Source organism: Passer domesticus, assembly GCF_036417665.1.
Source record: "Passer domesticus isolate bPasDom1 chromosome 8 unlocalized genomic scaffold, bPasDom1.hap1 SUPER_8_unloc_1, whole genome shotgun sequence".
Taxonomy (NCBI): Eukaryota; Metazoa; Chordata; class Aves; order Passeriformes; family Passeridae; genus Passer; species Passer domesticus.
Genome location: NW_026989900.1, coordinates 460,554 through 484,527, shown reverse-complemented (window position 1 = coordinate 484,527; position 23,974 = coordinate 460,554). Strand labels below are relative to the sequence as shown.

Sequence of the window (23,974 nt, the reverse complement as noted above, 5' to 3'; positions counted from 1 at the left end):
TATCAAATGGGAAACACCAAGTACCTTCAAATAACTGAAGTACCCTGAAGCATTAATGAGCCCCACTGAGTGTTGTTACTGACAAAGCCTCTCCAGGGACTAATTACACCAGATAATTGGAGGCCATGATTGCATAAACCTCTCAGAGACTGCAAGGCAAAAGCCAAACCCAAAGTCCTTTGAAAAATCTGCAGTCCTGGGAGCATTCAGGAGCCCCCAGGGCCATTGCTGAGCAAGACTCCCCAGGGACTCCTTCCAGCAGATCCTTGAGGCCACTGGGATGTGGGCTAGGGGGGGATGCTGAGGGCAGAACAAGGGGCTGACAGTGCCCAGCCTGGCTGGGGCTGTGCCAGGAGGCCCCAGGGCCTCAGGACAAGGTGTCTCCTCCCAGTCCTTGGTGGCACAGACCCTGCTGTGCCCCAGGCCACCAAGACTTGGCTTCTCTTTGTCCCCACCTGTCATCACTGCCTCCAGTTCTCTGCTCTGCCTGGGGCCTGGGGACACTTTCTCAGTCATGTCCCTCAGTAGGACCCATTAAAAGTCCAAGAAACTTTGGAGTTGGATTGTACTTGGAGTTCTGGAGAGGTTTCTTCAGCTGCCTCTCAGGGACTGATGTTCAGGGCCTGATCACAAAGCCCCAGAGGGTCATTAAAGTCCTGCTGCTGTGTCTGTGCTGCTGAGCTGGGCTGGGCTCCTGGCACAGACACAGCTCCTGGTAACGAAGAAGAGCTTCAAAAGCACATTTCTCTTGATGAGCAGCTCTTGTGGCAGCCCAGCAGAGCTGGGGCACTGCCTGCAGCCAGCCCGGGCACAGCACAGAGGCACAGAGTTGTTAAACTCAGCCTGGGCTGGGAGCACAGAGCAGAGCTCACTCAGGGCTCACTAGAGCAGAAATCATCCCAGGTTTGAAACAGTCATTCTCTGGCTGTGGAAGAGAAGCTGCAGCTCCTGGAGCTGGCACATCCCACAGCTTTTAGGAGCTTTCAGGAGCACTCTCAGAGCTGCTCCAGGGCAGGGATGTGGCCCCAGGGCAGGGCTGGCTTTCCCTGCTGCCCCAGCCGAGGCACAGCCCAGGGCAGCTCCTGTTGCCAGGCTCTGCTGCAGGGCTGAGCAGCCGCAGGTGCAGCCAGGGGTGCCCAGGGCTGTCCTGCAGAGCAGGCTCCTGCAGCCCAGGGCGCTGTGCTGGGGCAGGGACTCTGCTGCCTGCCAGGGACAGCTCTCAGCCGGCCCGGGGAGCTGCTCCCAGCGCTGGGGAGAAGCTGTGGGGGGAAGGAGCCACCCTGAGCAGGGCAGGTGCTGCTGCTGAGAGGGGCTGGGTGGGGCAGGGCTGCTCCCAGCTCCATACCAGCCTGGGCACAGCTCCGGAGGACACTTCCCAAAGAAGGTAAGCCTGGCATTGCTGGAAAGATCAGGAGCTTTCCTTTTCCTGCTTGGAGAAGGATGGGAAAGTTGGGGTAAGGACAAAAAGATTTTTTATTTTGATACATTTTCATATATTCATAGCTCTGAAAATTACTATTATATAGTTTTAAAATTATAATCCTTACATAACTCTATTGAACTCTTTATTAAGTCAATTAAACAACTATTACATACTTCTTTAACTATAATCCATAATTAACTCTAGTACATTTCCTTACCTTTCTCCTAGAATTTAGAACAATAAGCTGACTGTATAAATACATTCCTGATACTGTATAGTCTTATTATCAGGAAGAGGACCTACTAGAAGAACATTTTGGTTTTTGACCAGAATGTGAGCAGTCACAACAAAAAGTGATGGCAAAGAAACCCTTGGACCAACTCCTATGAGTTGAGCAACTGTGTGTAACTGGGGAAACAGAATCTCCTATTGGATGTTTCTGTTAAACATCCTAATTAATCCACCTTAATGAACTGTTGAAATCAGTTGTGCCCAATCCCCACTTGGACACCTGAAATCTTCCAATAAATGTCTGGTTTTTTCCTTTACTGTTCTAAACACCTTTGCAAGAGTTTTTTTTCTCTTCTGATTAGAGACAACAGGGGAATGAGAGAAGGAGACCAGGAATTGTAATTCCAGAATCACAAAACATTCTGAGTTGAATGGGACACACAGGATCATCAAAGCAGTGTTTGAACATTTACAGAGACTCCCGAACTGTAACTTTGGCTGGTCAGTCTCTCTGCTGGGAGCCTCCCAAACGGCCCTCAGCCCTGGACAGCAGCAGCATCACCTCTGCAGGGCCCAGCAGGGCTCTCCTGAGCTGCCCTTGCCCACCTGCACACACAGCCTGCCCCAGCCAGGGCCCTGCACACAGGCAGGTTTCTGTAGGGCCGGGGCCAGGGCACACAGGGTGGGATGGGCTCTGTGAGCGCTGGCAGGGACAAGGCTCCTCTCAGGAGGGAATGTCCAGGCCCAGGGAGATGCTCAGGCAAGGAGAGGGGGCTGAAGAGAGCAGTGCTGGGGCAGGAGGGCACTGTTGGTGTGTGGGAGGTGCCGGGCACAGCTGGGCACAGGGAGCACTGTCCTGAGTGCCCGGCTGTCTCTGCCCTGCCCTCTCAGGCACAGCACCACAACATCTTCTCTTGTTTCTGCCTTGCCCTGATATTGTCACTGTTATCTGCTGCTCTCAGGGAGGCTCTGGCATTTGCAGCAGCTGAGTCAGGCACTGCCCTTGGCATTCCTGCCAGGCAGGGCTGTCCATGGGAATGGGGTGTCCAAGCTTCCCTGGGACCTGTGGGGCTGTGGGCAAAGCAGTCCATGGGAAAGGGGAATGAGCTGAGCCCCCTCCCTGAGATCCCATCATGGGCACAGCCGGGGATCTCCTTGCTGTGCCCTTCCAAGCTCTGAGCTGCCCTCCTGGGTGCAAATCTGTGCCAGAGGCCCTGGCAGTTCCCTGAATGTCCCACGGGGAAGGGCAGAGCTGCCACAGCTGAGGAAATGCTGCTGGGTTTGCTAAGGGAGCCGTGAGTGTCCTTGGCAAAAGGGGGTGCTGAGACCTTGCCCAGAGATCTTTAGGGAGGCTGAAACATTCAGGGATCCCTCTGCTCTGGGCATGGTCTGGTTTATCCCAGGCTGACCCAGGATTGTGACTGTGCTCTGATTGCAGCCAAAGGTGCAAAGCCAGGGCAGTTGGGAACAAGCCCATCCAGCCCCTCACCTTCCCTCAGCCTCTCCCATCCCTCAGTGGCAAACTCTCAGTGCAACAGAAATGCTGGGGATTTCTGACCTCAGAGAGCCAGGAATGATGTGTGGGTAGGAAAACAATTCCTTATAGCAACTCCTGACATCTATTTCCTTTAGAACTGTGAGCGCAGATGCAACCAAGCCTTTCTGCATTAGGAGAGATTTCCCTGATAAATCCTGAATATCCAGCCTTGTCCATCTGACACATGGCCACAAACTGAGGGCAGTGGGGCAGGGAAGGCTCCTCCAGAGCCCCCACACACAGCCCTGGCTGTTCCTGGCACACTCAGCTAGCACAACTGGAGCTCAGGCAGGGACGTGGGGGAAGGTTTTCCCTGAGCAGGAACAAGGGTGGGTGAGTCCCAGCGAGGCAGGCTACAGGGGATGGTCCAGGACTGGCTCGGAGCAGCCTCTCCTGACTTGTCACTGTCCTTTCTCCATGAACAGGTCCCTACGTGCAGCCCCAGGAAATGTCCAACAGCAGCTCCATCAGCCACTTCCTCCTGCTGGCATTGGCAGACACGTGGCAGCTGCAGCTCCTGCACTTCTGCCTCTTGCTGGGCATCTCCCTGGCTGCCCTCCTGGCCAACGGCCTCATCATCAGCGCCGTAGCCTGCGGCCAGCACCTGCACACGCCCATGTTCTTCTTCCTGCTCAACCTGGCCCTCAGCGACCTGGGCTCCATCTGCACCACTGTGCCCAAAGCCATGCACAATTCCCTCTGGAACACCAGGAACATCTCCTACACAGGATGTGCTGCACAGGTTTTTCTGATTATCTTCTTCCCTGGAGCAGAGTTTTGCCTCCTGACCATCATGTGCTACGACCGCTACGTGTCCATCTGCAAACCCCTGCACTACGGGACCCTCCTGGGCAGCAGAGCTTGTGCCCACATGGCAGCAGCTGCCTGGGCCAGTGCCTTTCTCAATGCTCTCATGCACACAGCCAATACATTTTCCCTGCCCCTGTGCCATGGCAATGCCCTGGGCCAGTTCTTCTGTGAAATCCCCCCCATCCTCAAGCTCTCCTGCTCAAATTCCTACCTCAGGGAACTTGGGCTTATTGTGTTCTCCCTCTGTTTAGCATTTGGTTGTTTTGTGTTCATTGTTTTCTCCTATGTGCAGATCTTCAGGGCTGTGCTGAGGATCCCCTCTGAGCAGGGACGGCACAAAGCCTTTTCCACCTGCCTCCCTCACCTGGCTGTGGTCTCTCTGTTTATCAGCACTGCCTCATTTACCTACCTGAAGCCCCCCTCCATCTCCTCCCCATCCCTGGATCTGTCAGTGTCAGTCCTGTACTCGATGGTGCCTCCAGCCCTGAACCCCCTCATCTACAGCCTGAGGAACCAGGAGCTCAAGGCTGCCCTGAGGAAAATGATGACTGTATCTTTTCAGAAACATTAAACTTTTCTGTTCCAGAACCTTGTGAATGTAACTTTTTTAAATCTTGGCCTTTTTTTCCTATTTGTCCATTTTGTCACTGGGACCTTTTCTTATTATTTTTCTGGTGTTATAATGTTTTGTATAAGATACTGCAGTACTACTCTGAGCATTTCTACATGAACTTCTACTGCTCTTTTGTAACACAAAGGCTTTTAGGTGGCTTGTTCCCTCAGCATTTAAATAAAAACAAGTGGCTGTCCTGACCTGTGTGTCTAAGGCATTTCCACAGCCCTTCTCTGCCTCTGCAGGGGCAGTGCCTGTGAGCAGAGGTGGAGGGAAGGGGCTCCCAGCACAGCAGCATGGCCAGGGACAATGGCCCTGCCTCTTTCCACATCTGCTCCTCCCAGCTCCACACTCCCCTTCCCAGCCCTGCTGTGGGTGCAAGGCTGGAGTGCTCTGGCAGCTTGGTCACTGTCCTGCGGCGTGTCCGTGCTGTGCCCTCAGGCAGGGACAGGCCATGGGCACTGCTGGGACACAGCTGGGCTCCAGCACAGCAGCTCCACCAGCAAAGGGCAACTCCTGAGGGCAGGGCAGGAAGGCTTTGCTCCCCTCCAGAGTCACTCTCAGGACTCTCAAGAGGCTCCTTGTGTTCCTTGTTCTCCCAGGGCTCAGTGGGATGAGATCAGGGTCTCACTGGGGCCTTCAGGGGACTCAGGTCTGGGTCAGGTTTTGCTTGTTGGTGGCCAGTGCCCATCAGATGGTGAATGGTCTGAGCTGAACCTTCCTGGGGCCCTGCAGCTTGTGCCAGGGCTGATGGCAGGGCAAGGTTTGTCTGGAGGGCCTTGGGAGCTGCCAGGAGAACACAGGGGACCTGCAGGGACAGTGTGTGCCAGGGACCAGCAGGGAGTGGAGCTCACTGGGCACAGGCCTGGCCAGGCTGGGGTCACCCCAAGATCAAGGACTGAATGTCTGCTGTGAGCCAGGAGAGCTCTGCAGCCCAGGGACACAGCAGGCCCAGGGAAAGGAGTCTGGGCACTGCCTGCTCTGAGCCTCAGGGAACTCCCCCAGGAGGATCCAGTGCAGCCCCAAGCTCCTCTGGCAGCCCTGGCACAAGGCAGGCACCTCTGAGCCCCCTCCATGCTCTGCAGAGCCTGTGTGGGAGGGGGTGAGTGCAGGGAGCACCATCAGCTGCCTCTGTGTGCCAGGCTGAGCAGCAGAGCCCAGCAGATGCAGCCCAGGGCCCCGGGCAGCACAGCCCCCGTGCTCTGCAGAGCAGCAGCCCCAGCTCGGGGCTCTGGGCAGCAGGGCAGGGGCTGCAGCAATGGCTGCTGGGGCCAGCACAGACGTGTTCCCCTGGGAAAGGCTCTGGGGGCAGCTGGCATGGGCCAGGAGCAGAGCAGGAGCCCGTGGGTGTGCAGAGGAGCCCTGGCAAGAGGCTGGCCTGTCCCTGGGCCAGCAGGAGCTGCCTGAGGAGCCCCGGGGCCAACTCTGCTGCTGGGCTGGGCAGCGGGGCTGGCCCTGGGGCTGCAGGAGCTGCCCGAGCTGAGCATCTGCTGAGCATTGCAGACCCAGAGTGGCTGTCCCTGACCTCCAGTGCCTGCAGTTCCTGCTGCAGGGCCAGACCTGACTCTGCTGCTCTGCTGGGCTGGGGCAGGGGCAGGGAAAAGCTGCACTGGGCAGTGCCAGGGAGAGGAAAACAATGGGGCCTCCTCCATATGGGTCCCTACAGTGCCAGAATGGCCTCCATGGTTCCATTAAGCCCCAGAGTGTCACAATGGCCCTTTGGTTCCAGTAAGCCCCACAGGGTCACCATGGTCTCCTGGTTACAGGAGGCCCTGTAGTGTCACAAGGGCCTCTTTGGTTCTGTGGAGCCCACAGGGTCAGTTTTACCAGTGGGCAGGGTCAGCACCAAAGACACAGACACCAACTGAAGGAATTGTGTAGTTTATATAAGGTAAATCTGCAAAAAATTACAAAAGGAGCAGCTCAGCAATGCACTCAACCATCACCACCAAAGCTTGCAGCCGTGATTAAGATCCAGCACCAGTTCCCCTCAGCCTTTAACATCCCCCAGATCCACACAGCAGCAGGGGAAGCTGTCCCAGCCAAGGGCTGCAGAGCCACTCCTGGACACTGGGAATTCCTGCAGCTGCCTCCAGCCACAGGTGAGGCTCCAACCTCGCTGTGAGAGGGCCCAGCTCTGACAGTGCTGAATGAACAAACTGACAGCACTTCCAGTGTGGGAACATCTGGTTTCATCCTCCTCTTGGGTTCCTCCCAAAGCCTGGCCAGGGCCCAAGGAGGAACCAAAGGAGGTGACTTTGATCCTTCAGCCCCCGAACAAGGCCAGATGGGGCCTTGTCTGTTTTTTAAATACAGAAAGGTAAATCCATGTTTCACCAATGAACACATACAGAGATCATATTCCTCATAGTGATACATTAATGAGTAGATACAAATATAAGATTTGGTGGCAAAGTTTATCTAGAGCTGAACTTTGGCTCAGGGCCTGTTGTTCAGGCCTCAGTCAGAGCCTGGTGCTGAGGCCTCAGGACTTCAATTTGTCCTTTAACCTGTAGAGGAACTACAATTCATAACAATTCTTTCAATAACACAGTTTAGATTTAGGTATTAGTCATAAAGGCATTGCCTCTTGTTCTTTATTTAAGTGCTGTTCAGTACTCAGAGCTATAATTCACATTCCTTTTAAAACAGCCCTAATTAATTGCTATTCCCTGTTATTTTATCAAATGTCCCTTTTTTCTTGAGACTGTGTCTCTTTTTAGACATGTCTCACTACTCCATTTCCAGCACAGTGTCACAACAACATGGAATCATAACACACCAAGTGCTCACACTGCAGTGATGACAGTGACTGCCACAAATTCATTACACAGCAGCCTCCAATTTGGCAGCCATGAAGCCAATTCCACCAAGAAAAATGTTCTTCTTGCTGCCACTCTTCTACTGCTTTTCCTGTCAAGGTGATTCCTGACTGCTGGCTTTCAAACCCATCAGATAGCACTGCAACATTCCTGTCCCATGAGAGCCCAGGTTCCTCCCTGGCCAGCAAGCAGATAATCCCAGGCTGTGCGGTTCTGTAGAGCCCCATTTGTGTTTGTTGGAGCTCCTGGGATGTGCGATTGGACATTTTAAGTGTATCATTTGCTATTTCTTCTAATAATCTAATATTTCTTCTAATAATCATTACTGTAATATCCACAGGACAGGGCAGTGGACGTGAGGCACAGGGTGAACCAGAATCTTTGGTTTTCTGAGATCAAAAGCACTCCTTGGGTGGAAAATGTTCTCTTGGCCCCAACTCTTCCTTGTGGTTCTTGCTGACGGACCCTCATGGGAGGCATCAGCATTGCCTGGAAACAGGACCCAAACCATCCTTTAGGAAGCTGTTCATGGGCAGTGTCCATACACGCAGCAGCTCCCATTCCCAGTACCAAAGGTCTGATTTCCTATTTCCCACTGGGGGGTGCTGATGGATCCAGGGCTCCTCCCTGGGCCCTCCAAGGGAACCCCATTCCTCCCAACATCATCTAAGAACATTTACAGCAATTAGTTACATTGAGTATTTTGGCTACTTTAACCTTTACATTCTCATAAGAATTTAATGACGAATCCTTGGGGAAACTGTAGAGGTGTTCGTGGCAAACAAAGATTCTGGCTGACTCTCAAGATACAATTTACAGACATCAGCAGTACTTCAGTGACACGGTTAATCATTCTTTTTCCTCAGTCTCATTTGGGTTAGAAACAATAATTCTGTTGTCCATGGAGCTGGCACTGTGTTAATTCCAGAATAATGCCCCCAAGTCCTTTGCTGTTCAGCTTTAGCACGGTGTCTGTGGCTAACAAGGCTTGGTGGGGCCCTTTCCCCTTTGACTGGAAGGGGGCTGGATCCCTGTCCATGAGGGGCACCCAGGCTCCTGGATGGAATTTGTGTGCAAGTCCCTCAGTGTCACAGCAGCCTCCACATGGAGCCCTGTGGATCAGAGCATTTTCCAAAGGGGTCATTGGGGCAAACAGGGAGATTTGTTCTGGCAGGATGTGTAAAACAGTATCCTGTAATATCTCCTTGTTCTCACACTTGGCTGCAGGGACACATTCCCATTGTTCCTGCCCAGGTTTCAGGATTCAAACAGTGCTGTCTTTCCCCAGAGCTGTTCCTTCAGCTGCCTCTGGAGGACCTTTTGGCCTATGGAGCCACACTCTTGCTCCTTTATTAGGACTTGTGGATCCAAACCCTTTATCTACACCAACAGCAGTGATTTGAGACGGATGTCCATTTTTCCAATTGTTTTAAAAACTGACAATATCAGTAATAGTGCTACTCTGTAGTTGAATAATCCAATTTTGTTCACTGTTTTTAACACAATTCCTTTAATTTTTCCTTGATAATCTGCATTAGTTCCTCCTCCCATCACATGAACACTTTTCAAGGCCAAGCTCCAGTGAGCAGTTATCAAACCAAAGTGTCCTGGAGGAATCTGAATTACTGTTTTGGTATTTATAACTCTCATTTGCTTCTGATTTATGGCATGAAGGTCCAGCCCTGCAGCCTCTGGGCTGGCCCTGCCAGGGGCCATCACACCCACAACAATTTCCCAGGCAGTCCAAGCCTCACTGCCCATGGTTGTAGTTGCAAATTGGGTGCAGCTGTGCACAGCCAGGGGGTTTCCATTTCCCCAGTGGGCCATTGTTAAGGGTATGGAGCACATCTGGGAGATGGGTTCTCCATGGGGACAGGTTCCCATCTCCTCATTTTGTCAACTGCTCTTTTAATAACCCCTTCACCCATTCAACCAATCCTGCAGCTTGTGGATTGTCTGGGATATTAAAAACCCAGCAGACTTAATAATTGTATTTTTGTATTTTTCACACTAACAGACAAAGCATTCCCCATCACAGTATCAGCAAATCCTGTAAAAATAGCCAGATTCATCCCTTCCTCCTTTATCTCTCAAAGTTTAGCACTGACAGCTGGGTCTTGGCTAGTCATTTTCTGTAGGGTATTTAGTGTTACAGTGAGCAACCAAAGCTGACATATTACGAGTGTCAGCCTTATTTCACAGTATCCATTTTTAATTATACAGATATAAATATAAATTTTTGTGTTATATTTATTACTAGTATTAGTATTACTATTAGTATTACTATTAGTATTACTAGTATCACTTGCACAAGTGAACCTGAGCTCAAGATTAAAATCTTCTACTGTTGTTCTATGTGGGAGTGTTCCAACAACAATTTTCCTTTTGTTGGTGCTGTTTCCAATCTGCTGTTAACAAAATCCATCCTCATCTGCCCAAGCCCACAAGTTCTTTTCCTTTCCCATATGCAATTTTTGGATTCATTTTAAGACATCCAGGAGTTCATCCTCTTTTAACCAACTGCCCCACTGCTCACACGGTGCCCCGACCTCAGCCCACTCCAGAGCCAGCCAACTCCAGGGAATGGCTTCCCATCTGGGAATTTCTGATGGCACTGATCCCTCACATTTACATTTAACAAGAGACATTTTGCTGTGATCTGGCCAGACTCTGCCAGTTTTGTTTTACCAGTGGGCAGGGTCAGCACCAAGGACACAAAGTCCAACGGAAAGAATCAGTGTCATTTACTGCAGCTCAAAGCAGCAAAGGATCACAAAAGGAGCACCTCAGCAATGCACCCAACCATCAGCACCAAATATTGCAGCAGTGATTAACAAAGATCCAGCATCATTTACCCTCAGGCTTCACCATCTCCCAGATCCACACAGCAGCTGGGGGAAGCTGTCCCAGCCAAGGGCTGCAGAGCCACTCCTGGACACTGGGAATTCCTGCAGGTGCCTCCAGCCACAGGTGAGGCTCCAACCCCGCTGTGAGAGGGCCCAGCTCTGACAGTGCTGAATGAACAAACTGACAGCACTTCAAGTGTGGGAACATCTGGTTTCATCCTCCTCTTGGGTTCCTCCCAAAGCCTGTCCAGGGCCTCAGGAGGAACCAAGGGAGGTGACTTTGATCCTTCAGCCCCAAACAAGGCCAGATGTCCGATTTCATGGCCTTGTCTGGCTTGCAAATACAAAAAGATCAATACATGTGTCACTAAGGAGTGGCTACATCTATCACAGTGCCCAAAGACCATGCACATTTCATCAGTGAACAGATACAAAGATAACCTTTGGTTGGAAGGTTCATCCAGAAGTCACCTTTGGCTCAGGGCCTGCTGTTCAGGCCTCACTCAGGGCTGTTGTCCAGGCCTTGGCACCTCAGGGACGTGGTTTAGTGCTGGGTTTGGCACTGCTGGGTGAACAGCTGGGCTGGATGAGCTCAGAGGTCTTTTCCAACAGAAATGATGCTGTGATTCCATTATTATATCCGCTGCATTCAGCTAGGTCTATTTGAGCAGCATTACTTTGCTCCAAAAGTTCCCTCTTGCTCAGCTCTTGTGGCCTGAGGCTTCAGCTCCTTCAGCTCCTGGTGCTAAGCTGCTCATGCTGAACGAGATGACTTGGAGAGAAGAGCACAGTCCATCCAATTCCTTCTGGGACACAGAGAGGGGAGGGTGTGGAAACAGGAGCATTGTTTGCTGTGGCCTCCTCTCTGCCCTTCATGCCTTTCAGCGCTTTGAACCAGCCAAGAGCTTTCTCCAAGAGTGCAATGGAGCAGCTGTTCCTGCTCCCAGGTCTGGCTCTCTCCAGTCTCTGACCTTGCCTGCTTTTGTCCCTCTTGCTGTGCCCTCTGTTCCCCCAGGGCTCAGTGGCTGCTGCCCAGGACTGTGGGACTGACACAGATCCAGTAGTCGAGACCCTCCTTGCTGTGGCCTTGGAGCTGCCTGGGCACAGCAGCCTTTTCCATCTGGAAGCTCCTCATGGACAGGGAGTCCCCAGCTCCGTTCCTTGCACAACCTCCAGGAGCCCAGGGCTGCCATCTCAAGTCCCTGCTGGCACTGGGGGCTCCCAGGTGCCTCAGGCTGCTGTGACACCGCTGCACACGGCAGGGAAGAGTGGCAGGGGCTGTGATGAAAGTCAGCTCCATGTGCTGCTGCTGCTGTGGGGTCATTTGTCCAGCCGTGCCCCAGAGTCAGGGATCAGATCCAGGCCCTGCTGCTGCTCCCTCGGGATCAGCCCCAGTTTGGGTGTTGCTGTCAGGGCCAGCAGGAGCGGTGGCTGGAGCAGCAGGTGCTGACAGTGCCCCAAGCCCCGGGGCTGGAGGGGTCCCTGGGCTGGGCTGGGAGGGAGCTGCCCCTTGTTCTCCCTCTGCCCCAGGCAAAGCTGGGCCAGGCACAAGTGGGGCAGCACAGCCACCAGGGAGCCTGCGAGTCTCTTCCAGCCCTGCCTGCTCAGAGTTTGGGCCTTGGAGCTTCAGGTGGCCAAAGGCAGCTGCTCCTGGTCCCTCTGTGTGCCCCCATGTTCAGCAGTGCTGCTCCATCAGTCTGTGCCCAGCAATGGGGAAAAGCCTCAGCCCTGCAGGGCCAGGAGCTGCCGGGCTCTGCCTGAGCAGCTCAGCCAGCAGGAAGGGTGCTGCTCCACACGGGAACCAGGAGCAAAGGGCACTTATTTTACATTACATGTTTTCTATTTAAAGGAAAAAAAGGAGAAAGAAAAAAAAAAGATTGGTAAAATTGTAAAAGATAAAAATAAAATCCAAGCGTTAGTGAAAAAACTTCTGCAACTTTGCATTAAGAGGTAAGGGATCTATTTAAAAAGAGATCTCAGTTATTTACTGTGTGAATGTGCTGATGGCATGGATCCATCTTACTGACCTCAGCAGCCTTTTAAAAGATTTTGGGCTTTGTTCCCAATATCGTTATTTTAAATTGTGGTTGAAGCAAGAGGAAATTTGCTGTGTGCCCTTCCAGCTCCAAGCAGGACTGGGAATAAAAACTGTGTCAAACCCCAAATCCTTTAGAAGATAACCTTCCTTCTCCCTCTGTTAATGAGTTTCCCTTTGAAACTGTCAGGGATTTCTTAAAGACACAAAGTTCCACTTACAGCTTTTTGCTCTGGTTTGGGAGTGCAGAAGGGCAATTCTCCATCCAGCAGCTCCAGACTGCCCTGCCTCAGGAACATGGCCCACTCGCCACGTCTGGCCCATTTGTGGCACCTCTACAGGAGGAAGAAAAAGTCAAAAAGGAATGAAGAGTGGGACAGATGAAACATCCTTTGGAGATCCAGACGTTCAGCTGGAACTGTGGAGAGTTTGGGTCCTTGCCAATTGGATGTGTGTCCCCAGCTGCAATCTCTTGGCTTGCAGGAGAGTCTCACTCACCTGCCAAAGCAGAAAGCTCAGGCGCTGTGCTCAGAACGGGCTCGTCTGATGCAAAGATGTCAGAGCAATGTGAGGGCAGAGCCAGCCCAGCTGTGCCCACGGCTGAGCCCAACAGAGTCCTGGCAGAGCCCAGAGCAGCCTCAGCATCCGCAGAGCCCGGCTGCAAGGAGAGAAACCAGAAACTGCCCGTCAGCTAAGGGCTCCTGTCCCCTTGTCCCAGCTGCCCACGGTGTCCAGGCCGTGCTGGCTGTGCTCAGAGCTGTGCCCAGAGCTGCCCATCAGTGCTGCCTTTGGGAGCAGGGCAGGAGGGCAGGACATGTGCCCAGCCTGCAGCCAGCCATGGCACATCCAGCCCTCAGCAGCTGCCCAGAGCCAAAAAGCAGCTGGGCAGCCGAATGAAGAATTCATTGCATCCCCCCCAGCAAAGGGGGGAACCTTTGATGCCTGGCCAGGGCGTGCCATGCCCAGATCTGGGAGCATCCGCCTGGCTGTGGAACTCACCTGCAAATTGGGTGTGGAGTGTGTCTTTAGAGAAGGTGCCAGAATCCAAGTCCATCATCTTCAGCTGGCCAGGCCAAGGAAGAGATTGTCATCCTTGAGGTTGTCCTTGGTGTCTCCAGCAGCAGCCCCACCTGGTACAGCTTCTCCGGGGGCTCCTTCTTCTTCCCTGGGACCAGACCAGGCTGTCAGGGCTCTGCCCAGGCCCCAGCCAAACATGAACCAGACAAGCAAAAGCAGGGGGGATGGTGACCACCAGTGCTTGCCACACCAGATCTCCAGCTCAGCTCCCGCCCAAGAGCTGCGTGTTCCCTTCTGCTGACCCCTGCTCAGAGCTACAGGCACGACAAAAGCAGTCTGGTTTGCTTTGCCACTGAGTGTCAAGAGGTGTTTGGAGCTGGTACCTGCCAGGCCCTTGGATCCAACTGTGCACATGGATCTCTCCCACCTTCTAGGGCCAAGGAGCACCCTGCACCCAAGGATGGCAGAAAAGCTCTTCTAATGATGGTCTGTTCAAGGGCTGCATGGACAAACACCTCTTAATGGCATCTTGGCACTCTGGGGAGACAAACCAGAAATCACCAGTCACTTGGAGAAGTTGCCCCCCTGTTCCTGTGCCCAGGCCATACTGGGTGTGCCCAGAGCTGGGCCTAAACTTCCCCATGGATTCTCTGTTCGGAGGAGAGCAGGACATGTGCCACCTCCTCAGCAGCTGCCAGAGCAGGATGCCCATCAGCCCGCTGCTGTCTCCCAGCACCGGTATTCCCCCTGTGCCCAGAGAAGAGGATTCACCTGGAGAGAGCCGTGGTGGGAACAAGATGCGCCCCCAGACGATCTCCTGGCCCCTCCTGAACGGGTGCTTCCCCACGACCATCTCGTGCAGCAGGAGGCCCAGGGACCAGATCGTCGCTGCCTCGCCGTGGTAGCTTTGGTGCTGGCTCCACTCTGGAGGGCTGTAGGCCAGGGTTCCTGTGGAACACAGACAGAGCTCAGCAGGAGGATGCTGCTGCTCCCAGTGCCTGGCCCCAGCATCCCCGGGCATGTGGGGGCTGCCCCAGCAGCACACGGGGTGACCGCTGCCCTCTCACCAGCACCTGTGACTTGTGTACAAGCTCGAGGCTGGAAAAGAAGCCACTGGTGCTGGAAGAGGGCAGCAGAAACCCTGGGAAGGCCCAACCATGACACACAAAGGAAAAACCCACCCAGTGGTGGAGAAAACCCACTGTCCTTCCTGCCTGCATGGCCCCCCAAAAAATGTTAAAAAGCCAGGGCAAACAAGGGGAGTGGAGTAGTCCAAGCCCCTCCTCCCCTGCACACCAAACCATTCAGGGCATGGGGTCAGACCCCCCTCTCCACTATCCCCATGGGGGTTTTTGTCAGGCTGGCTGCACCAGCTCCAGCCCCAGCCCAGGGCACAGTGGGTACTGAAGGCTGTCAGCAGGGCTGGGAGCTGGCCCCCCTCACACCCCCACCCAAATCAACTTGGCTCCAGCATTAATCTCATCCCAGCTGCAGTAGGGGGAAGCTCCAGTGCTACACCCAGGCTGGGCCATGAGATGCCCAGGAGCATCCCCTGCGAGGGCTCACCTGCAAACTGGGTGTAGGCTGTGTCTTGGAGGAAGGCGCCACAGCCAAAGTCGATCAGTTTCAGCTGCCCGCTGGCCAGGTCGAGCAGGATGTTCTCGGGCTTGATGTCCCTGTGCAGGACCCCGCAGCTGGTGCAGTGCCGCACGGCCTCCAGCACCTGGCGGAACAGCCCCCACGCCTCCTCCTCTGGCAGGAACCTCCGCTCTGCCAGGAAATCCGAGAGCTCCTGGCACCGCTCCGGACGCTCCATCACCAGCAGGAAGCTGTCAGGGAGCTCAAGCCACTCCAGGAGCTGAATGACACCAGCACAGCCACAGGACACCTTGGCCAGCAGCATGATCTCCAGGGGCGCGCTGGTGCCGTCGGGCTGCGGGAGGAGCGTGATGCTGTCAGTGGGGCCGAGGCCGTGCCAGGGCTCTGGGACCCCTCAGCCAGCCCGGGATGCTCTGCATGCCCCGCTCAGCCTACGCCTGCTCTCCCTGCAGGGCTCCTGGTGGCTCCCACCCTGCTGGGCCCCGGCTCCTCGCCACCCGGCATAGCCCGGCTTCTGCCGCTGGCCCTGCTCACTCACCATCTTGCCCCAGTGCCGGATGCCATCCCGCGGCACGCACTTGATGGCCACCTGCAAGCAAGGGAGAGCAGCGGGCTGAGCTCAACACCCATCCCGCCGCACCCCGACCTTCTCCTCCTTGTCCTCCTCCTCCCCATCCGCCCGCCGCCGGCCCCGCCGCTCACCGGGGCACCGTCCGAGAGTCGCGTCGCCAAGCAGATGTGGCTGAATCTGCCACACCCCAGCAGGGAACCCATGAGGTAGCCTACAGCCAGGTGGAGCCAAAAGCCGGCGATGCCGCCCCAGCCCCAGGCACTGATCCCCGCCCAGCAGCGCCAGCGCCAGCACGGCCAGAGCCGGGCTGAGACGAGACGGCGGCAGGACGGCCGGGGGCGGGCATGGGGCAGCCCCGCCCGGGGCTGGGGGCATGGCCTAGCTGGGCACGGGGAGAGGGAGGCGGGGAGAGGAGAGGGACGCCGGGAAACGGACACAGAGATGAGGGTGTCCAACAGTGGGAAAGGGAGAGAAAGAGAGAGAAAATGAGAAAGAAAAACAGTCTTGTATGTTCTCTGCTTTTGCTGCCGCTGCTGCCGCTGCCGCCGCTGCAACTGAAGCCCCGGGGCCTTTTGTCCACGTGTCCGTTCCCCGCTCGAGCCCCACGAGCCCCACGGGCAAGCCCCGCGCACCCCAGGACAGCCCCTTAGTCTGTCCAAACACGGGAACTTGGCAGCGTTGAATCCAGATGCAGAGCCCTGACTCCTGCACGCCGGCAGAGGAATTCCCTCAATCGCTGCTGTGCATTGTCCTTGCTGTGGGTCAAGCACTGTCAGGGCACATTCCCTTGGTATAGGATTCCTACCTGACCCAAGCACTGCTCTTACATCTGCAGTGTTGCTTTCCAGTAAAAACAGGGGAAGGAAAACTGTTGTGTGTCTCATGGTATTTTAGAGTGTCTAAAACATGATAAGTCACCGATCTTAGAGGTGAGGTGCATTTGGAATGAATGGGATAGAGAAGTAGTGCAACATGGAAAAGGGCAGACTAGAAATAAATAGAGGAAAACATCTTGGAGTGTTTCTCGGACTTTCATTTCACTTCTGGAAAGCTGTTTCAGTTTTCCAGGAATCTTCTCCTGTCTGCTCTTCTCAAGAACCTTTCATGGAGAGCAAGGTCAAGCTTGTGTCACAAGATTTGCCACCAGCTGCAGCTTCTCTTGGCTTTCCACACTGCACTGTGTGTGCAGCATGACTTTTGCAGCAAAGCAGGACAAATGTTTGGAGAACTTTACACAACCTTTCTTTTTGCTGGTGGGCTGTGGAATTGTGCCACTGGTGAAGTTTTCATTTTAACGGATTGTGCTGGTTTAGGGCAAATTTTGGGAGGAAACCTCCAAAAGGGTCCGTCTAGAAAGTAAGTTCAAGCAGCCCCTCCCCCTACGAGTTCATGAAAAGACTTCCCTGTTAGAGAGCATTTTGGGCAGACACTGTAGCCTATGTGCACAGCCCTGCAGGCAAACCAATGGACATTCCGTGGATTTAGAAGCATGCTTGCAAACACTCTGTGTACGTGCCTGATAGCAGAAGCACACTGCCCTTGGGCAGCCAGCATGAGAATGTTTGCCAACTGCATCCAAGAGAAAAGGATGTGAAATGTTATAAATGAGAAGCTTGACTAGGCCAATATTCAAGCAGCAATCAATTTATTAATTAATATGGTAAAGTATGAGCAATACAGCACTGGGTACAGTGGGGGAAATTTTCCCTCCAACTGCACGCCGATAGTTGGGGCTTACAGATATTTATAGGGGCACTCATAAGCTTTCTCAGCAGTTTCTGTTCCAAAATTTACGTCACAATTCTATACACTATTGTGATTTAGTTTTTCTCAGGATGTATCCCAGAAAGGAGTATCCCCAGATGGTGGGGTCCAGCTTCCGAAAGAAGAAAGAAGTCTCCCAGCTGGTGAGGTCCAGAGTCCAGATGTGGGTCCACCTTTTAATTGCAAGGACTCTGAATCTCATAACAGTGATGTCCAGCTTCCCTTGGTCGAAACTATCAGTCCTTGATAGAGTTGATGTTCATCTTCCTTTCTCAAGCCACTTTTCACTGTTTTGTTAAGGCATTGAGATAAGCATGTTTCCTTTTGATATATTCTAAAGCTACAGTCTCAAAGATCCTTACTACAAGCAATATTCTAAAATTATACTTCAAAAGGTTATTATTGCAAAACTCTTTTTAGCTAGAAGCAGAAAGTTCCTGTCAAGCAGCAACATCCTTAAAGCTTTAATTTGAATGCTCCTAAATCAACTGAAGAGTTATAAAGGTTAATTGTGAACAAAGGGTAGGTTCAAAGGCCTTCTTCCATGCTTTACTTCCTCAGTTATTTATTAGAATTGTCTTTGTAACTGTCCCATGGTCAGTTTCCACATATATCCTGCCGGAGTCGGCTGTGAGTTGTCTCTGCCCCAGCACGGGAAAAGGTGGTTCTGGGCAGGCCGTGCTCTCGAAGAAGGAGTCTGGACTCTTGCTTTTGGTCTTCAGTTGCGTTTATTGTTTCTTATCTACAAAGTTTTTCTGTCTGTCCAGCCGAGGTCTGATCAGCAAGACAGCCAAGGGCACTCTCTCCCGCCCACGGGGCAGTTGTCTCTTTTATAGTAAAAACTACGTATAAGATATTTATCTTTAATTTCCAATACTTTTCACCCTTGTTGGCAAGTGCACTTTCTCTATGAACCAATCTACACATGCCAACATCATCCTGAACATGGAAGCCAAGGAGAGAAAAGAAGAAGGACAGGGCACACCCAAATTCCTCCATCTTGGGACTCCTGATCCATGCACAGAATTCTAGACCCCCCTGTACAACATATAAAACCCCCCTGTACAGTGCATTATAATTCAAATTTTATCAAGTGAATGTCATCCGCTCACCATTCAGGCCTGAAATTCTCTCATTTCCTCACATTCAGGTGTCATTTCTTTAGAAGGATCAAAGTCAAGCCACCAGGTACTTTTGGCAACATTCCAGGACCTCCGAGCCCCCCAACGGTTGTCTCGGTAGCTCTGGACATCCGGAGTGATGTACTGAGTTCCCACAATATCCCAATCACAGATACACAGGTTGCCTGCATGTACCTAACACGAAACATAGCTTTGTATTTCACAACATAAAAACTAGGTAAGAAAAAACAATGTTATTATTATAAATAGAAATGAATATAATAAATATATACGTAGTTAAATAATAACACAAAATAATTTGTTACAGAATAAAATAAAAGAATAAATTACAGCAACATTTTTGCATGCTTTAGGATGTCAGTCCCACGTGGGCCATGTCAGACATGGTGAGGCTGGGGTAAGGAGCAGGCTGTACAAACAGGGTCAGCCCAAAAGGGGCTTGTTCTTCTCCGTGCCCAGACCTCCTAAGGAGACATTCAGCATCAAGATCACTTCGGGAATGCTTCTATCACCTCTTTTCTGAACTGAAAAATAAAAAAACACCCATATGATTAAATCCAAACATCATGTGTTTGGTGCACTTTGACATCTTCCTCCTTAACAGAACTCCAAACTGACTCCAACCACTGCACAAGCCCTGGAGACTTGAAGACAACTGAAGGGAGACAAAGAGCTCCTGAGGGCTTTCTGTGTTTTAATCAGCCCCACGGTGGATTTGGGGCTGGGTCCAGGAGCCTCAGGCACTGAGAGGAGCATGAAGAAGCTGCTCAAGGAGTCAGCAGCAAAACTCCAAGTGCCTTGGAGCATGGCTGGGCCCCAGTGAGGGCAGGGAGTGCCAAAGGCTCCCCAGGGACTGCTGAGAGCAGATCCTTGAGGCCAGGAGTGCAGGGAGCCCAAGGCTCTGGGCAGGGAACTGCAATGCTGAGCAAGGCCTGGGCTGGCTGGGGGAAGCAGAAAGGCCAAGCCCTGAGCCCAGCCTGGGCCAGCCGGGCCTGTCCCTCACGGGTGGCTCGGGGCTCTCTGTGGGGCAGGGGGATGTGAGGGGCAGCAAGGACAAATGCCATCAACCTGCAGCCCCTGCCAGCCTGGCCAGGGAGGCCGAGGCAGAGCCAAAGTGCAGCCCCTGCCAGGAAAGTTCCTGCTGTGGGGCCTCCAGAGGCGCTGCCCGAGCCCAGGGCACAAAGGCCTGGGTGCCTGTGGCCCTGCCAGCCCTGCCCAGCCCTCGGCCATCTGTCCTGCAGGCTGTGCCCCCTGTGCGTGCTGCTCCTGTGCCCTGGCCGGCTGCACTCGCCCCTCTCGCTGTGCCCCAGCATTTCTCAGCCAGCGTTTCTGTGCCCTCCCTGGGCTCCCTGCACCCAGCGCTGCCGGCTCCTGGCACACAGAGCCGGCCATGGCCCAGCCTCACGCTGCCACACCTCGAGCACCACAATTCCACCCTGGCAGGGACTTTGCTTTCTCCTCAGCTCCAGCCTGAACCTTCCAAGCTGCACTTTGGGGAGGTTTCCTGCAATTCCCACTCCCAAGGAAAGCTCTGTCTCCTGCTGTTCATGAACAGAGAAGGGCTGGTGGGAGAAGTGCTGGTCAGAGGCTGTTTGGGGCACAGTCACAATGAAATTATTGACTTTTTAAATATTCTGTAAAAGAAGGAGGGGCATCAATAAATCTTCTACACTGGACTTTTAAGGGCAGACTTGGGCCTGTTGAGGATGCAGATTTGGGGAGTACCAAATCAGGTATTGATTTTTTTAAAAAAACAGCCCTTAAAAACAACTAGTTCCAGGAAGGATGGAAACACTTCAAAAAAGAAATCTTGAAGGAGCAAGAGTAGGCTGTCCCTTTGTGCAGTAAGATGACCGAGAGGGGGAAGTGACTGGCCTGGCTGGGCATGGAGCTTTTCAAGGAAAAGGGGGATTAAAAAGGGATTAAAAAGGATATTTTTAGGGGTTAAAAAGAGGGTGCACCACCTGTGGATGTAGAGGCAAGTAAATCAAGAAATGTTTAAGGATGTTGTTAGGTTGTGCAGAAAGGAAATGAGAGGGGTGAAAGCTCAGTCAGGACTTAACTTGGATAGTTCTGTGAAGGATAATAAAAATGTTTTTATAAGTACATTAATGGTAAAAAGAGGGGTAAGGACAACCAGCATTTTTTATTTTGGGGTATATAGTTACCAAAGATGAGTAAAAAGCTGAGGTCCTTCACCCCTTCTTTGCCTCAGTTTTCAACAATAAGACAGGCCATCCTCAGGACAAGTGTTCTCCTGAGCTGGTAGATGGGCACAGGGAGCAGAACAGCCCCCTGTAATCCAGGAGGAAGCAGCTGGGGACCTGCTGAGCCACTCAGGTGCTCACAGGTGTCTCTGGGAGCTGATGAGATCCATCCCAGTGGGATAAGGGAACTGGTGGATGAGGTCCCCAAGCTGCTCTCCATCATTTACCATCAGTCCTGGATCAGCAGGGAGGCCCCAGAGGAGTGGAGGTGCCAATGTGAGCCCATCCCCAGGAGGGGCTGGAAGGAGGATCTGGGGAACTCCAGGCCTGTCAGCCTGACCTGGGTGCTTGGCAAGGTTATGGAACAGATCACCTTGAGAGCCATCACAGGGCACCTACAGGATGGCTGAGGGATCAGAGCCAGCCAGTGTGGATTCCAGTATCTGCACTGATGAACTGCATGAGGGGATTGAGTCCACCATCAGCAAATTTGCAGATGACACCAAGCTGGGTGTGAGTGTGGATGTGCTGGAGGGTAGGAGGGCTCTGCACAGGGCCCTGGACAGGCTGGATCCAGGGACGAAATCCAACAAGGTGAGGTTGAACAAGTCCAAGTGCTGGGTCCTGCACTTTGGCCACAACAACCCCGGCAGCACTACAGGCTGGGGACAGAGTGGCTGGACAGCAGCCAGGCAGAAAGGGACCTGCAGGGACTGATGGACAGCAGGCTGGACATGAGGCAGCAGTGTGCCCAGGTGGGCAAGAAGGCCAATGGCTCCTGGCCTGGATCAGGAATGGTGTGGCCAGCAGGAGCAGGGCAGTGATTCTTCCCCTGTGCTCAGCACTGGTTGGGCAGCACCTCGAGTGCTGTGTCCAGTTCTGGGCCCCCCAATTTAGGAAGGACATGGAGGGACTGGAGCATGTCCAGAGAAGGGCAACAAGGCTGATGAGGGGTCTGCAGCACATGTCCTGTGAGAAGCAGGTGAGAGAACTGAGTTCATTTATCCTCCCCTGAAGAGGAGGCTTCAGGCAGACAAGGCAGTATCAGGGCACAGGTTGGACTTGATGATCTCCAAGGTCTTTTCCAACCTTGCTGATTCTGGGATTCTCTGAAACCACCCTTGCAGCAGTTGCTCAATGAGCCCTGGGCCTCCTCTTCAGAAGCTGCAGCAGCCCAGGTCCCTCAGCTTCTCCTGCCAGCCCCAAAGCCCATCCTGTCAGTCCTGCAGAGCCTCTGCAGCTCCTCCTCATTGCCCAGAACAGGGAGCCCCACAGGCAGACACAGCAGCCCAGATGTGCCCCCCTGGCCTGGGGTGCCTCTGGCAAGGGAGCAGCACCAGGCACTGCAGGAGCCTGCAGACAATTCCTGCAGCACTTGGAGGATGATCCTGCTCCCCAAGGGACATTCCCATGGTGCCAAGTCAGGAACTGGAATGGGGAGTGGGGCCAGAGAGGAAAGGGCAAACAGGGGTGGGCTGTGTGCAGGGGAGGGGACAGGGGTGGGCAACAGGAAGATATTTGTACAAGGGAAGAATAACGAAAGCAGAGGTGAAGCCAAGGAAATGCTGAGTGCAGTTTGGGGGTGGCTGCCAGGCAGCCCTGGCTCTGAGCAACAGCGTCTGCAGTGGTACAGGAAACTCCCAGCTGATGGGAACAAACTTTCTGGCTGACTGCAGAGGCCAGGACAAAGCTGAGTGGTTTCCCTGGAGTCCCCCAGACCTTGCTGGGCCCAGGGGCTGATGGCATTTGTGCTCCCTCAGGTTCATGTCCCCACAGCAGCAGCATGGGGGTGCTCCTGCCTGCTCTGTGCAATGCAAACAGGGGCTCCTGAGCCAGTGCTGCCGTGGCTGTGCCTGCAAGGATGGGGCACCTGTGTGAGCTGGGGGAGAGGCCAGGGCTGCAGAGGGGGGATGTTGTTGGCAGCTCCATCAGGACGCTCTGGGACGCTGCCCTGGGCTGTGCAGCACACTGGGGATGGATCAGCTCCTGCTCTGCTGCTCCTTCCCATCTCCTCCAGGGCCCTTGCAGAGCCCCAGCCATGATGTTTGCCCACAGCTGAAATAAATGGGCAGGAGATCTTTCTCCTTTTTTAATGCCTTTATTAAGAAGAATCAGCTCAGGTGGGGAGAAATCGACGGGTTGCGCCCTCGCCGCCGTTGAGCCCAAGCGTGGCACGAAGGAGGAGGATGATGCAGTTTTGTCCGCTGGTCTGCAGACAGAACTGGGGACTCTGTCCTCACGGGAGAGTCGTTGAGTCCTTGGTTTGTTTGTTTAGAAACCCGGGGGGTCTCTTTAATCAGTTTCTTTTCAGGTTAGGGTGAGAAATAAAAAGGTCCAAGCAGGCACGGGACCACGCTCCCATCCTTAGACGTCACTTCCGTCACTTGTTGGCTCGTGATTTTAGGGGTTTTTTTTGTAAAAACTGTAAAACTGTAAAAACCCAGGGTGCACTGCATTTCTTATTTGCATGTTGTCTCTGGTGTCACTGTCCATTCTCTTTACCTCGGAGGGGTCTGTCCTGGCAAGTGGCCAGCATCAGGGAAACAATCAGTTAATCACCGGCCATTAACAGGTATTCGAAGAGCTTTTCTTCGGCAGCGAAACCAAAGGAGTCTGACCCAGTCTGGCTTGTTTTTTTTTTAACTCTGAAACTTAAAAAAAATACAACTTTCTATTCATAACACCAGCCTGCCCACAGCCAGCCTGGGGCTGCTCAGCCTGGGGCTTTTCTGTGGTGAGCATTGGCCTGGCCGTGTTCTTGAGAGAGCCTGGGCAAGGAGCCTGCAGCCCCCAGGGCCTGGCCTGAGGCGTCAGCGCTGCCCCAGCAGTGCCCATGGCCTGTCCCTGCTGCAGCCCCGGCACTGCCACCCCCAGGACTGTGCCCGGCCCCGAGAGCACTCAGGCCCTGCAGCAACACCAGGGCCACCAGGGCAGCGGGGCAGGGCCACGGCAGCAGCACTGGCAACACCAAGTGCTGCTGCTGCTGCTGCTGGGCACAGCTGCTGTGCCAGCACTGATCTGCCCCCAGCTCTGCACACAGACATTGCTGCTGCAGCTCCAGAGGAGGCAACAAAAGGGCATCTCTGAAGAAAACTCAGCTCGGTGCCCCTTTATTTCCTATAAAGCCACCGAGAGTGCAGCCTCTCATTGATGCTGTCTGTGGCCACAGGGAAGGTGGAGAGAAACAAGATGAGTTATGGCACAAACCGTGACTTATCATTGATAACAATATGAAAAAAGTAAAACAGAGAAAAAGAATCTCCAAAATGAAACCAACAAAAAGTATCAAAGATAATTTTTATTGCAAATGATTTGCAGATATTTTCCAGCACTTTAACGTTCCCGAAAAGCATCCAG

General features: G+C 53.3%; 2 protein-coding genes across 2 annotated transcripts in view; one reads left to right on the top strand and one right to left on the bottom strand.

Moving 5' to 3' along the window:
* LOC135291577 (zinc finger protein 239-like) overlaps positions 1–23,974 on the bottom strand; it is a gene marked incomplete at its 3' end in the record, with an annotated part of 45,303 nt that overhangs the window by 9,999 nt on the left and 11,330 nt on the right. The window lies entirely within an intron of this gene.
* LOC135291593 (olfactory receptor 14C36-like) lies at positions 3,640–4,613 on the top strand. Its single transcript, XM_064405874.1, has one exon. The coding sequence runs from the start codon at positions 3,640–3,642 to the stop codon at positions 4,570–4,572; it is 933 nt and encodes a 310-aa protein (XP_064261944.1). The 3' UTR covers positions 4,573–4,613.

What these genes read in the sequence shown, in the direction of transcription:
- LOC135291593 (XM_064405874.1), top strand. Translation starts at nt 3,640, where the DNA reads ATGTCCAACAGCAGCTCCATCAGCCACTTCCTCCTGCTGGCATTGGCA.